Source organism: Solea senegalensis, unplaced genomic scaffold, assembly GCF_019176455.1.
Source record: "Solea senegalensis isolate Sse05_10M unplaced genomic scaffold, IFAPA_SoseM_1 scf7180000014077, whole genome shotgun sequence".
Classification (NCBI taxonomy): Eukaryota; Metazoa; Chordata; class Actinopteri; order Pleuronectiformes; family Soleidae; genus Solea; species Solea senegalensis.
In genome coordinates, this window is record NW_025320961.1 from 52,501 (window position 1) to 67,397 (window position 14,897).

At 41.1% G+C, this 14,897-nt stretch overlaps 3 protein-coding genes across 3 annotated transcripts in view; 1 reads left to right on the forward strand and 2 right to left on the reverse strand.

Moving 5' to 3' along the window:
* LOC122760832 (calcium/calmodulin-dependent 3',5'-cyclic nucleotide phosphodiesterase 1A-like) overlaps positions 1-472 on the reverse strand; it is a 25,777-nt gene extending 25,305 nt beyond the window's left edge. The window contains exon 1 of the mRNA XM_044016009.1: positions 406-472. The gene's annotated coding sequence lies outside the window, so the exon portion shown is untranslated. The remainder of the gene's footprint in view (positions 1-405) is intronic.
* A 1,060-nt stretch (positions 473-1,532) lies between these two features.
* Positions 1,533-5,897, reverse strand: LOC122760831 (dual specificity protein phosphatase 19-like). Its single transcript, XM_044016008.1, has 5 exons — positions 5,672-5,897; positions 4,399-4,659; positions 4,196-4,242; positions 3,941-4,093; positions 1,533-1,958 (listed from the first exon to the last, which is right to left on the reverse strand). The coding sequence occupies exons 2-5, from the start codon at positions 4,619-4,621 to the stop codon at positions 1,749-1,751; spliced, it is 633 nt and encodes a 210-aa protein (XP_043871943.1). The 5' UTR covers positions 4,622-4,659; positions 5,672-5,897; the 3' UTR covers positions 1,533-1,748.
* A 1,457-nt stretch (positions 5,898-7,354) lies between these two features.
* Positions 7,355-14,180, forward strand: LOC122760829 (secreted frizzled-related protein 3-like). Its single transcript, XM_044016007.1, has 2 exons — positions 7,355-7,688; positions 13,798-14,180. The coding sequence occupies exons 1-2, from the start codon at positions 7,484-7,486 to the stop codon at positions 14,163-14,165; spliced, it is 573 nt and encodes a 190-aa protein (XP_043871942.1). The 5' UTR covers positions 7,355-7,483; the 3' UTR covers positions 14,166-14,180.
* The last annotated feature ends 717 nt before the right edge of the window (positions 14,181-14,897 follow it).

Sequence of the window (14,897 nt, forward strand, 5' to 3'; positions counted from 1 at the left end):
TTTTAAGTTTGTTTTAAATCATCATTTTTCTCCATTTTATGAAACAAACAACTTTTATCCATGAATCAAAGATGAATGGATTATGACAATAAGCCCTAAGATACAACAACATCCACAGAATGATCTTATTTCCCACTCTTATTCCTAAAGCACTTTGTCACAACAAACACTTTGACATGTTTTAGCGTTTACACCATTGAATCATGTACACCTGTGTTTCTCCTGTTCAAACATTAAACTGTACGTCACACGGAGGCGAATTCAACAGAAACTATAGAGTTACTGAAAATGTTCTCATGATGTTTAAACCACATTCACTCACCTACAACAATAAACTACGTTTATTTATCGTGTCTTGAGTTGTATTCACGTCATAATGTGTGAAATAGAATCATTTAAACTCACCGCGTTCGTAACAGTAGCAGTCGTTAGCCGTCGTTAGCTTCGTTAGCTGAGAGCAGAGCGGCAGCGGCCGCCACTTTCGGCTCAATATACGAGATGCTAACGTGAGCTGAGCGAGCTGTGAGCCTCTCCTGGCGCTACAGCGCCCACTGGTGGTCAGGAATATAGAGACTTATATAAGATTTATATAATCTTATTTAATTATAATTATCTTATATGATTATGTTATATATTAAGGCACCAGTCGTTGTTTTCTGAACAACGCGAGTGTTTATTTTCATTAATCCCAGTTTTCCTCAAACACTTACTGAACTGATGCTAGTGATAAGTTGATGCTAACGCTAGTTGATGTTAGCTTTAGCTGATGCTAGCGTTTATCAACAGACGTGTAACTTAAAGAGTGCAGTTTCGTTTCATTTCATTTCATTTAGTTGAGTTGAGTTTAGTATAGTTGATGCTAACCTCAGTTCATGCTACCTGTGTTTCACAGATGCTCTTATGTAAATACTACTTGATGCTAAGTAACTTTACTCGATGCTAACATTACTATTATAATTATTATTATAAGCAAATAAAGAGATAAATAAATGAGCACTGTTACGTTGATAATTTGATTATGTGATTGAAAGTCTAAAAATACAAATCATTATGATGTGACAATTAAATTAGAGACAAACACCACTTTTTATACTATCATCTATTTGAGGGCTTATGGTTTTATTTTTGCAAAACTTTCTAAACTCCATATTATCATTAACAATCTGCATGATGGTTTTCATTAGTTTGCTCTTCTCAGATGAATTATGGGCTGTCATTCACACCTGTAATGTTGCTAGGGTTAATATCAGCATGTGTTTTCTGTGTTAAAGAAGAAGTGGGGATGAGGCTTTAAAATAATCCTAATCCTACATAAATAATATCATTCATGGAGTTTACATCAAAACCTGCACTGTTTCTATTAAATACTGTTTGAAATTGAATCTAACAAACTGCACACTTACAGAACCAAAAATGATCAATTCATTTGTTTTAGGATGGATTTCATGTTAGATTTTCAACCTGGAGAGAAATTTAAAAATTTAAAATGAGTAAAAACATCAGAGCAAACATTTGTGTTTGTGTGTGTGAAACTTTAATTGATTTTCTGTTTGGAAACAACATTCTAATCTAACTGCTCTGAAAAGTGATTTGAAGAAAAACACAGAGAAGATCCGATCCACATTCAAGCTGTTTGGAATCACTCAAGTCATTTTGTGTTCAAATCCGTGTCATGTTTTACATCAGACTTGTGATGAATGTGATGAAATTCAAACGTAAATCTTTATCATTATTAACCCTCCTCATCCTCAGGGTTTGGACGCGTTCGCCGCCGTCTCTGTTCTGAAGCTTTTCAGCTGATCCAGGAAGCCGGGGTTGGGCGAGGAGGCGGGCCGAGCCGATCTGACCAATGAGAGGGCGTCGTCGAAAGACCGACCGTCACATGACATCAGGTAGGCGATGACCACAGACGGTGCCCGGGACACGCCGGTGTTACAGTGGACCAGAACCACGCCTTTCTGTAGAAAGAAGATCAAAACATAAATCACTCTTTATAATTCACAGAAAACTGATTTAGGGGCCACATGAGGACCACGGGCCACGAGTTTGACACCTCTGCGTTAAGTTTGTTTGACTTTAAATTGAATTTTTTGACTTAAATGACTTTAATCCCACGCAATGTTTTTAAAAGAGGGTAAAAAACTAAATGGCATTAAGATTCTGAGATTAGTCAGATTAAAAGTGAGAATTCTGAGATTAAAGTAAGAATTTTTTCTCCGAACTTTTCATTTATTTTTATTTCTAATATAATAGTGTTGTGCAGCAGTGTGGACAGTAGAGGGCAGCAGAGCCGCAGTGTGGACAGCCACATTACAGACTCATGTGTTCACTGCGTCACCGTGTTCACCCTCTCATCAAAGTTCAAAGTTTCAGCTTTAGAGAAGTGAAAACATATAAATGAAACTATTTATTTTCTTTAATCTTAGATCTAATCCAGGATTACTTCATTGACAGGCCATTTCAGAATTGTTTTAAATGTTCAATATTTTAATCACAGTTTTATTCAGAATGAACACTCAACATTTCAGCTCGAATGTTTGAAACAGATTTTTTTTACCCAATTTATAGTTATTGTTTCCTTTAAAATGTCCTCAAATTGTATGTGAGTATTGAAAAGTGTCTTAAATATGTACAGGTTTAAAAGTGCCTCATCATTACGTCTGTTTTTCATGTTTTCAGGTCAAACTTCAGAACTTTTCTGTCATTTGAACACAGTTTACTGCTCAGTGAACCTTTATGATTCAAACCTGGATTATTCTGGATCCACTGAACCCAGTAATGAACAATATACAGTGTTGCCCCTGAACATGTATTATATTATATTATATTCTGTGAACTGTCCATTTAATAAGCATGAACTCTATGAAAGATGACATTAAATGTGTAACACCGCTGTTGTCACGACAACATCAGCAGAAACTGGCAGCTGTGAGCAGCCAGATGGCATGCTGGGTAAACTGAGCCTGCTTTTCAAAATAAAAGCATCAGTTTGACGATCAGGGCTGGAATTTCCACATAGACACCATATCATAATGAACACACACACACACACACACACTTCCTGTAATCATACACCGCTAATGACTGTGTGTGTGTGTGTGTGTGTGTGTGTGTGTGTGTGTGGTGTCATGTTAAGGCTTCGCTGCTAAAAGCTTGTCTGACACTGAGATCTGATCTGTTTAATAAAACATGAACAAAACTACACGTTTAATATTTAACAACAGAGAAAGAGGAAGAAGACTTATCACCTGTGTCCTTCTGCCTCTAATCCCATGGAATTATGGGATAGTTTGTTGTTGTTGGACTTAATCTGATGATTTAGTTTCACTCTGAGCTCTAAGTCTGATGAGAAACAACATTAAAACTACTTTGTTGTAAACCACACGCACACACACACACACACGCACACGCACACGCACTCCCACACACACACCCACACCTAACACGCACGCACACGCACACGCACACACACACACACTCCTGACACATACACCACACACGCGCACACACACACACACACACACACACACCTACACGCACACACACACACACACGCACACACACACACACACACACACACTCCCACACGCACACACACGCGCACACACACCACACGCACACACACACGCACACGCATGCGCGCACACGACACACACGCACACACACACGCGCTGCACACACACCTGCACACACACACACACACACACACGCGACACACACGCATTACCGCATTCCACACACGCACACACACACACACACACACACGCGCACACACACACAGATTCAGATTAACGTCAGTGACACAGAGTGACCACACGAGGCAGCAGACGACCAGCAGCTAAAATGACTGCTTTTCTCTGTGGACTTTGGTGCGGGAGAGTGAGTGGTTTACAAACGTCAGGTTGGTTCTGGGCAGCAGGGGGCGCTCACACACAGTTACCTCAGTGTGAGCCTGCTGGATGAAGTCACAACAGTCCTGGACGTGGAGCAGCAGATCTGCATCAGGCTGATCCAGAATACTGACCGTCTTATAAATGAAGAGGTCCGGGAACACGTTCTCCACGCCGAACGCCACGTTCAGGACGTGAGACACCTGAGGACGGACAGCAAGACAGACGGACATGTTTTAGCAGCAGGGGGCGCTCACTGCGCACACACACACACACACACGAAGTCTAAAGGTAAAACAACTCACTTTGTGTTTCCTCAGAGTGTTGAAGTCATGAGCAGCATCCTGAGAACCTACACACACACGTGCACACACACACACACACACACACACACACACACACACACACACGTGCACACACACACAGTCATTAATGTAAACAAACGCACAAACACAAAGAACTTCAGTGGCTGATTAATACTCGGTCACTCGTTCACTCTGTCACTCACCCAGCAGCAGGAAAGGTTTGACCACGCCCACCTGCAGGTCCCAGGAAGTGTCGGGGACGTATCCCAGCATCTTCTCTATGGGGGCGGAGTCTTCCACCACAGTGATGGTGGAACCTTTCCAGGTCTCGATGATGCGTCGGCCGCTCAGCGACGTCACGCGTGTGCACTGTTTCCTCAGCCGAGTCCGAGAGAAACTCTGGATCTCCTGCGTCAGCGACTGCATGACCGGAGCGGACTGTGCCGGAGCGGACTGCACCTCACCTGAAGACATTAAAGCGACGCTACGTAACAGTGACATGTGCACAGTGTACGACGTCGCTAATCATTAGCCTGTATGAGATCGCAGACGACGACAACGCTTACGTTGGAAACAAATAGCTAAGAGCTAGCATCTGTGCTACTAGCATTAACTGTACATAAGAAATGGATGGAAGTGGCAAGTTCCCATTCAGGGGAAAAATAGAGGATAAAGTAGGACACGTGGGAGTGGACACGTGTGATTGACAGCTGGGCTCATCTAATAGGAGCCGCAAATGTGCGTTATTTAAACGCATAAATGTGCGTTATTTAAACGCGTAAATGTGTGTTATTTAAACGCGTAAATGTGAGTTATTTAAACGCGTAAATGTGCGTTATTTAAACGCAGAAATGTGCGTTACTTAAACACGTAAATGTGCGTTATTTAAACGCGCAAATGTGCGTTATTTAAACGCGCAAATGTGCGTTATTTAAACGCGCAAATGTGCGTTATTTAAACACATAAGTGTACGTTATTTAAGCGCGTGAATGTGCGTTATTTAAACACATAAATGTGTGTTATTTAAACACATAAGTGTACGTTATTTAAAAGCATGTGTGTTGTTTAAACGCGTAAATGTACGTTATTTAAACGCGTAAAGGTGTTTTTTAAACAGTTAAATGTGCGTTATTTAAACGCGGAAATGTGCGTTATTTAAACGCGTGATTGTGCATTATTTAAACACATAAGTGTACATTATTTAAACGCGTAAATGTGCGTCATTCAAACGCGTAAATGTACGTCATTCAAACTCGTAAATGTACGTCATTCAAACCCGTAAATGTGCGTCATTCAAACGCGTAAATGTACGTCATTCAAACGTGTAAATCATTCAAACGCGTAAATGTACATTAAACACAGTGCCCTCTACAGGTCAAACACAGGTAGTGTCAGTGTGAACATGAAGGAGATAAACACATTTCTAAACAGTTATAAATGTATCGTTATATTTAAATATGATTTAAAAACACAAACCTGTTTGTTTGGATGTTCAGTTCTGGTCCGGCTCAGTTTAGAACAGTTCTGGTTCAGCTGAGGAGCGGAAAGTCCAGTTTAAACACCAGAAACCAGATCACACACTCCTCATCATCCTCTGGTCCAAAACAGTCCAGTCCAGTCCAGAACAGAAGAGAAGAGGCCAAAGACCTGGCTCCTCTGAACCAGGTCCAGAGTCTTTACTTCAGGTGAGATTATGAACTGGACCAACTCTGAGGAGGAGGAGGCGGAGTCAGTGAAGAGACACCTGACACCTGTGTGTGTATGTGTGTGTGTGTGTGTATTCCTCTCTAAATGTTTTCATGTATTTTTATTGTTTCAAACTTTATTTAAGAATAAGAATGAATGAGTGTGTGTGTGGGTCACATGGTGGTGTAGTGGTTAACAGTCTTGCCTTTGCAGCAAGAAGGCCCGAGTTCTTGACCCGGGGTCAGAACCACATGTGTGTGTGTGTGTGTGTGTGTGTATCCATGTGTCTTCTCTATGATGGTCATGTGACCCCAGCCTGTCGCCCTCTGTCAGCTGACACTGGCACAGCGCCCCCTGTGGCCCTCAGCTTTTTCTGTTGTGAGGGTCATTTCCTGTTACGTCCACTAGATGGAGCCAAACCCCAGTTTATGAGCTGGTGAGGATGAAGCTGATGAACTTTAAATCATCCATTCATCCATCTATACATTCATTCATTCTCACATTCATTCATCCATCTATACATTCATCCATCCATCTATACATTCACACGTTCATCCATCTATGCATTCATCCATCTATATATTCAAACGCTCATCCATCTATGCATGCATCAAAGGAGATAAGGAGAGGACGCAAGCTGGTGAGGAGATTGAGGAGGAGCTTTCATAAACCGGTGTGTGTGTGTGTGTACGTGTGTGTGTGTGTGTGTGTGCGTGAGGTGAAATCATGAGAACCAAAACAAAAAGTGAAGAAGGAAGTCAAAAGAAAACGCTGACTCAGTTTTCTTCTTGAGTCCATGAGTCACAAACCCTGAGTGTGTGTGTGTGTGTGTGTGTGTGTGTGTGTGTGTGTGTGGCGTTCAGTCAACCTTAACATCAGAAGCTCCTCCAACATCTGACAACCATTACTGCTCACACACACACACACACACACATCATCTTCAGGGTCAAAGGTCAGTTCAGTGGAGCTGCTCTCTGATTGGTTCACATGTGTTTAACTGACAGGTTTAACACATTTGTGCAGCAGTGCATGCTGGGAGTCGTAGTCTTCATACACACACGCACACACAGATGACTCAGCATCACACATTCGACACAGGTCAGAGGTCAGTGTCTCTCCTCCATCATCAATCATGAGTCAGCACATTTTCACACCTGTCACATGACCACATGAGAGGAGGAGAGAGGAAAGAAGGAAGCAGGGGAGAAGGAGGGAGGAGTGGAGGCGAGAGTAAAGAAGGAAGCAGCAGAAGAGGAGCGAGGAGAGAAGGAAGCAAGAGAGGAGATAGGAGAGAAAGAGGGAAGAGGCAAGGAAAGAGGAGAGGACGAAAGGACAGGAGAGAAGAAGAGAGTAAAGAAGTAAAGAGGAGACATAAATAAAATAAACTGAAGGAGGAAAGAAGGATGCAGGAGAGAAGGAGGTGAAAGTAGGAGGTGAAGGTAGAGGAGGAGGGCGGTCAGAGGAGGAGGAGCAGGAGGTGAAGGTGTGGATAAGAAGCGGCTCCTCCTCTTCCTCACACTGACTCCGTGTTTCAGTCAGAACAAATCTGACTCCGCTCCTCCTGCTCCTTCTGGTCCTGGTCTTGGTTCGGGTCTCACCGTCATGCTCTCCCCGGGACTCCTCGTGCTCGCGCTGGCCGCCTCCTGCGCTCTGTGTCCGGCCGCGGTCCGGGCCGCGTCCTGCGAGCCGGTCCGGATCCCGCTGTGCAGATCGATGCCGTGGAACATGACGAAGATGCCGAACCACCTCCACCACAGCACGCAGGACAACGCGGTTCTGGCCATCGAGCAGTTCGAGGGGCTTCTGGGTGAGTGACGTCATCGCCCCAACTTTACCGTCTCAACTTTACCGTCAGTTATTTCCGTTTCAACCTGGAGTCCGTGAAGATGATGACGTCATTGCTGAGGGTTTTTTTTAAGTTCAGGAGATTGAAATATGCGATATTATCGAATATTGTGATCAAAGTGTTTCACAATAACTTGGTTATGAGGAAAATCTCAAACATACAGTCCTAGTGATGTATTCTGAAGGGCCACGAGGGGGCGCTGTAACTTTTGAGAGAATAATCATTGTGTTTATAATTCAACTAAACTAAAATCATTGACTTTAAATTAATAAAAAATACTTTTTTATGTACATGAGAGGGGGGTGTGGCTTCATGGAGGTGGCCATTTTAATGGCAACATGTTTTTACAGTGTGTTGAAGTTACGATATTATCATGATATTTAAGTCACCATACAATATTATCACGATACGATATCACGATATTTAAGTCACCATACAATATTATCACGAATATCCGCGATATTTAAGTCACCATACAATATCCGAGATATCACGATATTTAAGTCACCATACAATATTATCACGATATCACAATATTATCACAATATTTAAGTCACCATACAATATTATCACGATACGATATCACGATATTTAAGTCACCATACAATATTATCACGATACGATATCACGATATTTAAGTCACCATACAATATTATCACGCGATATCATATTTAAGTCACCATACAATATTATCATATCGTCACCATACAATATTATCATACCATATCACAATATTTAAGTCATCATACAATATTATCACTATCACGATATCACGATATTTAAGTCACCATACAATATTATCATCTGATATCACGATATTTAAGTCACCATACAATATTATGCGATAATATTTAAGTCACCATACAATATTATCACGATATCACGATATTTAAGTCACCATACAATATTATCAATACGATATCATATTTAAGTCACCATACAATATTATCAATCGATATCACACATTATCACAATATTTACAGTCACCATACAATATTATCCGATACGATATCACGATATTTAAGTCACCATACAATATTATCGCGATCATATCGATATCCGATATTATTTAAGTCACCATACAATATTATCACGATACGATATCACGATATTTAAGTCACCATACAATATTATCCGCGATACGATATCACAATATTTAAGTCATCATACAATATTATCGCGTACGATATCACGATATTTAAGTCAATATTATCGTACGATATCACAATATTATCACAATATTTAAGTCACCATACAATATTATCGCGATACGATATCCGCGATATTTAAGTCACCATACAATATTATCATGATATCGATATTTAAGTCACCATACAATATTATCACGCGATACGATATCACGATATTTAAGTCACCATACAATATTATCACGATACCATATCGATATTTAAGTCACCATACAATATCACGATATATCACAATATTATCACAATATTTAAGTCACCATACAATATTATCACGATCGATATCCGCGATATTTAAGTCACCATACAATATTATCGATCACGATATCCGATATTTAAGTCACCATACAATATTATCACGATGCGATATCACGATATTTAAGTCACCATACAATATTATCACGATCACGATATCACGATATTTAAGTCACCATACAATATTATCACGATCGATATCCGATATTTAAGTCACCATACAATATTATCGATATACAATATTATCACAATATTTAAGTCACCATACAATATTATCCGCGATGATATCGATTTTAAGTCACCATACAATATTATCACGATATCATATTTAAGTCACCACAATATTACGATAATATTTAAGTCACCATACAATATTATCGATAATATACAATATTATCACGATATTTAAGTCACCATACAATATTACCCGATACGATATCCGATATTTAAGTCACCATACAATATTATCACGATACGATATCCATATTTAAGTCACCATACAATATTACGATACGATATCACGATATTTAAGTCACCATACAATATTACCACGCGATACGATATCACGATATTTTAAGTCACCATACAATATTATCACGATACGATATCACGATATTTAAGTCACCATACAATATTATCACGATACGATATCACGATATTTAAGTCACCATACAATATTATCACGATACGATATCATGATACGATACCACGATATTATTCAATTCAATTCAATGTCATTTGTATAGCACCAAATCATAACATACATGATCTCAGGTCACTGTACATAGACAACATGAAAGAGAGCAGAGAAACACAACTGTTCACACAATGACAAACACTAGGCATCAGTGGAGAGAAAAAACTCCTTCTTAACAGAAGAAGAAATCTCTGACAGAACCAGACTCAGAGATGTGCGGTCATCTGCCTCGACCGGTTGGGGTGAAAGGAAAAATGGGGGACAGTGGAGAGGTGGAGGACAGAAAATGGGGGGGAGAGAAAGGACAAGAAGGAGATGAGGTAGAGACTGAAGAGAGAGAGAGGGAGACCAGCAGCAGATACACAACAACTGTATCAGGTTACAAGTTTCTACAGTTACTGATATCGACTTTTAATTACAAAATAATAATAATGGTGACGATAAGCGTAGCCTCGGAAACTGGATCTGGATCCTGCAACCTGCATGATGAGAATACAGAGAGAGAGAGAGGGAAGGAAGGAAAGACACAAACTAGGGAGAGAAAGAGACAAGGTTAATGACATATAAAAAGTCATAATCAAATGCTGAGTGTGAGAGAGTGAATGTGCGTGTACCACAGGAAAATCCCCCAGCAGTTTAGTTCTATAGCAGCAGAACTAAGAGATGGTCCAGGTTTCCCTGAACCAGCTCTAACTATAAGCTTTATCAAAAAGGAAAGTTTTAAGTCTAACTTTAAATACAGAGATCTGTCATTGAAGCTGGTTCCACAGGAGAGGAGGAGCTAGCTTCAAGTAAACCTGTATTTTGTGACCTAAGTGGTCTATTAGGGTGATAAGGTAAGACTAGGTCTTTCAGGTATGAAGGGGCGTGACCATTAAGTGCTTTGTACGTGAGGAGGTGGATTTTAAATTGAATTCTAAATTATCACAATATTTAAGTCTCAATATGATATCATCATGATATAATATTATCAAGATACGATATTATCGTGATATTTAAGTCAACGTACGATATCATGATATTTAAGTCATAAGATGTCACGATACGTTGTCCCAGTATTTTTTGTCATGATACAACATTATCATGATTTTTGGCTCACGATATGATGTCACAATATTTAAGTCATACGATTGTTATTGACTTTCTAACAATAGCGACAAGCTACACTTGTGTTTGGAGTAAATGTTACGCAGCATATGTTGTGATCTGCAGTGTCACCATTAGAGGTCACCAATCCTCACACACTGGACATTTAAGTCTTCGTCGTATGTTTTTTCTTGTCATTCTCGGACGGTTTCCATGGTTACGAGCCTTGTTGTCGTCATAAAAATAATTATTATGATTTTTAAAAAAACACCGCAAGAATTTTTCCTGGGAAACTCAAACTGATGTTGGTGAAGAATTCCCGGGAAAACACCGACCTCAGTCCGGCCCGTTTATATTTATGGACATAATTATTGACAGTGGACAGAGGGACAGTCATGACTCACTGCTGCTCTCACTGCTGCTCTATTTTAAACCTGTGGCTTTGACGCCGTGTTCCGTTAAAGACGAGCTGAAACCATGGAAATGTACAGTCCTGGTGATTAAGTTCCACAAGGGGGCGTTGCAGGATCTCATGATTTAGAATTTATTTTCTTATTTCATTATTATTTAACATGTTTATGTGTCATTTCAACGTTTTTGTAACCATAGTTATATTTTTGCAAATTTCTTGAAAATGTACGCAAACAAAATAAATGTAGATTACAAACAGAAATGCAGAAACAGAAACAGAAACAGAAAACAAAAAACGCATCAGAAATGTCATCCTGAATGAATACACTGATAATCATGGTCGCAATGGTTGCAAGTTCGACTCCACCCCTGGCTGATTGTACTCAATTCCATTGTAAGTCGCTTTGGATAAAAGCGTCTGCTAAATGACATGTAATGTAATGTAATAATAGAGTCACATGATCTATGTGTGTGTGTGTGTTTGTGTGTGTGTATTTTAACATCACTGATAATATTTGAATATTTACACTGATGTCGACGACAAATGTCCACAAACGTGTGCATGGTTAAACTCTCTGAAGCTCAGAGGTCACAGAGGTCACTGACTCTCAGCTGTTTGTACATGTTCAACTGTTGATGATGAAAAAAGGTGAATTTCGTGTGTGTGTGTGTGTGTGTGTGTGTGTGTGTGTGTGTGTGCTGAGGTCAGAATGATCACAGAGGACGTCTGTGTGTCCAGCTGCAGCCAAACCACTGTTTTATGATTTGACCACAGTCCAGAGAGCAATGAATTACAATAAGCTCAGATTGAACACACACACACACAGACACACACACACACTCAGACACACACACACAGACACAGACACAGACACAGAGACACACAGAAACACACACACACACAGAGACAGACACAGAGACACACACAGACACAGACACACACAGAGACACACACAGACACAGAGACACACACAGACACAGAGACACACACAGACACTCAGACACACAGAGACACACACACACACACAGACACACACCTGTGTGTTTCTAATAAGTCAAAGATAATAACAGCACATTCTCTTCATGCTTTATCTCCACTTTGAAACTCTGTGAGTCCCAGTGACAAGAACAGGAAAGAAAAGAGTCCTCTGTCTTTGTGTCCTGCACGTCTCCTGCTGGACACAGTCAATATTACTGATGTGATAAAAGAAGACTTCAGTTTCCTGAGGATTTTAACAAAAGACATCTACGTCAGTCTAAGTCTACGACGTCCTCTTCATCTCACTGTGACACAGATGTTTGTCACACTGACTCACTCTCCCACACCAAAGCCCACAGAGAAAACCAGTGATTCTAACATCAGTGACACAAAGTGACCACACGAGGCAGCAGAGGACCAGCAGCTCCTGTGTGTGTGAGATGTTAAAATCACTGGTTTTCTCAGTGGGCTTTGGTGTGGGAGAGTGAGTGTATTACAAATGTCTGTGTCACAGTGAGATGAAGAAGACGTCGTAGACTGACTTTATTCAGACTTGTTCAGCAGGGGGCGCTCACAGCGCAGTCAGCCTCAGACAAACACTTTAACACTCACAAATATCTCTGAAACTAAAGCTCTGTCTGTGTGTGTGCGTGTGTGTAAAGTGTGTGTGCAGGCGTGTGTGTGTGTGTGTGTGTGTGTGTGTGTGTGTGTGTGTGTGGAGCAGCTAATGTGAACATATTTTTCCACGTTTGTGGGGAAGCACCGTGTGTGTGTTAAACCTCCGTGTGGGCGTCGCCCGTGCACTAACATTGGCACTGGACGGGAGACGCCCTGTCAGCTCCCATCATGCACCAGTGGCTGCCGCAGGTCATGGAGTTGCTGCAGCTGCTCTGTGGTTTTGGACGAACATGAAACTTTTCAGTCGCCAACAAGTGACCTGCTGTGGTTAAGCCCCGCCCTCTCACACAGACCCAACCCTCGAGAGGAAAACTGTGCCGATGTCATGTTTGTGCTTCTTCCAGACGTGTGACCTCTGACCTCTGACAGATCGTCACGCTGCAGCAGATTAAATGTTAATAATAATAATAATACTGATAATGATAATAATAACAATAATAATAATAACAATGATAATAATAACAATAACGATAATAACAATAACGTTAATGATAATAATGATGATAATGATAATGATAATAATAATAATAATAACAACAATAATGATAATAATGATGATAATAATAATAATAATGATAATAAATACAATCATGATAGTAATTATAATAACAATAATGATAATAATAATTATAATAACAATAATGATAATAATAACAATAACGATAATAACAATAATAATAATGATAATAACAACAATAATAATATAACGATGATAACAATAATAATAATATTAATAAGTGTGTGTGTGTGTGTGCTCAGGTACCGGCTGCAGTGCAGACCTGCTCTTCTTCCTGTGTGCCATGTACGCTCCCATCTGCACCATCGACTTCCAGCACGAGCCCATCAAACCGTGCAAGGCCGTGTGTGAGCGCGCCAAGTCTGGCTGTGAGCCGGTGATGAAGCGCTACAACCACAGCTGGCCCGACAGCCTGGCCTGCAGCGAGCTGCCGCTGTACGACCGCGGCGTCTGCATCTCACCGGAGGCCATCGTCAAGGCGGAGGGACCAGGTGTGACATCATTCTCATCATCCTCATCCTCATCCTCATCCTCATCATCCTGCTGCATCTGTACAGGGACAGTCCAGAGGTTTGCTCTCAGTGGAAACTCAGTGAGGTCATTGAGCTAAAGACAGAAGTCGTTTGTCCACTTTTTGACACTTTGTCCTCTACAGTCGTCTGATGGACAAATGTTCAACATTTAACACCTAAACTCTCTCACTGTGAGACACACGTTAGTAAACCACACACACACACACACACACACACACTGCTGCCTCCATCACTGAGTTCAAACGTCTGATTTTGTAAATTCGACCTTTAAAGAACTTCATTCACATTAACGTCAGTGACACACAGTGACCACACGAGGCAGCAGAGGACCAGCAGCTAAAGTCACTGGTTTTCTCTGTGGACTCTGGTGTGTGTGTGTGGGAGAGTGAGTGGTTTATAAAGCGTGATCATGTGACGCAGACGTCGTAGGTTTGATTCCCTGAGTCTTTAGCTTTCACTGAGAACGAGCCTCTGTGTGTGAGTGTCTCTTTAAACGTGATGATGGCGTGTGATATCAACAACACGCAGAAATGTTCACGTGTGAACGTCTCAGTCGCTGAACACACGCCGCCATTCACTGGTGGACGAGGACGCTGGAGAATAAACTCTGTCTGTTTCTGCTCCCTCATGAACTTCCTGTCTGTGTGAAAGAGCTCGTTCATGCAGCGGCACACTCGTCTCACCCTCGCCTCACGCTCCTCACTCTTGTCTCACGCTCGTCTCGCCCTCGCCTCACTCATCTCGCGCTCGTCTCACGCTCGTCTCAAGCTCGTCTCGCCCTCGTGTCTCGCGTTCGCCTCACTCTTGTC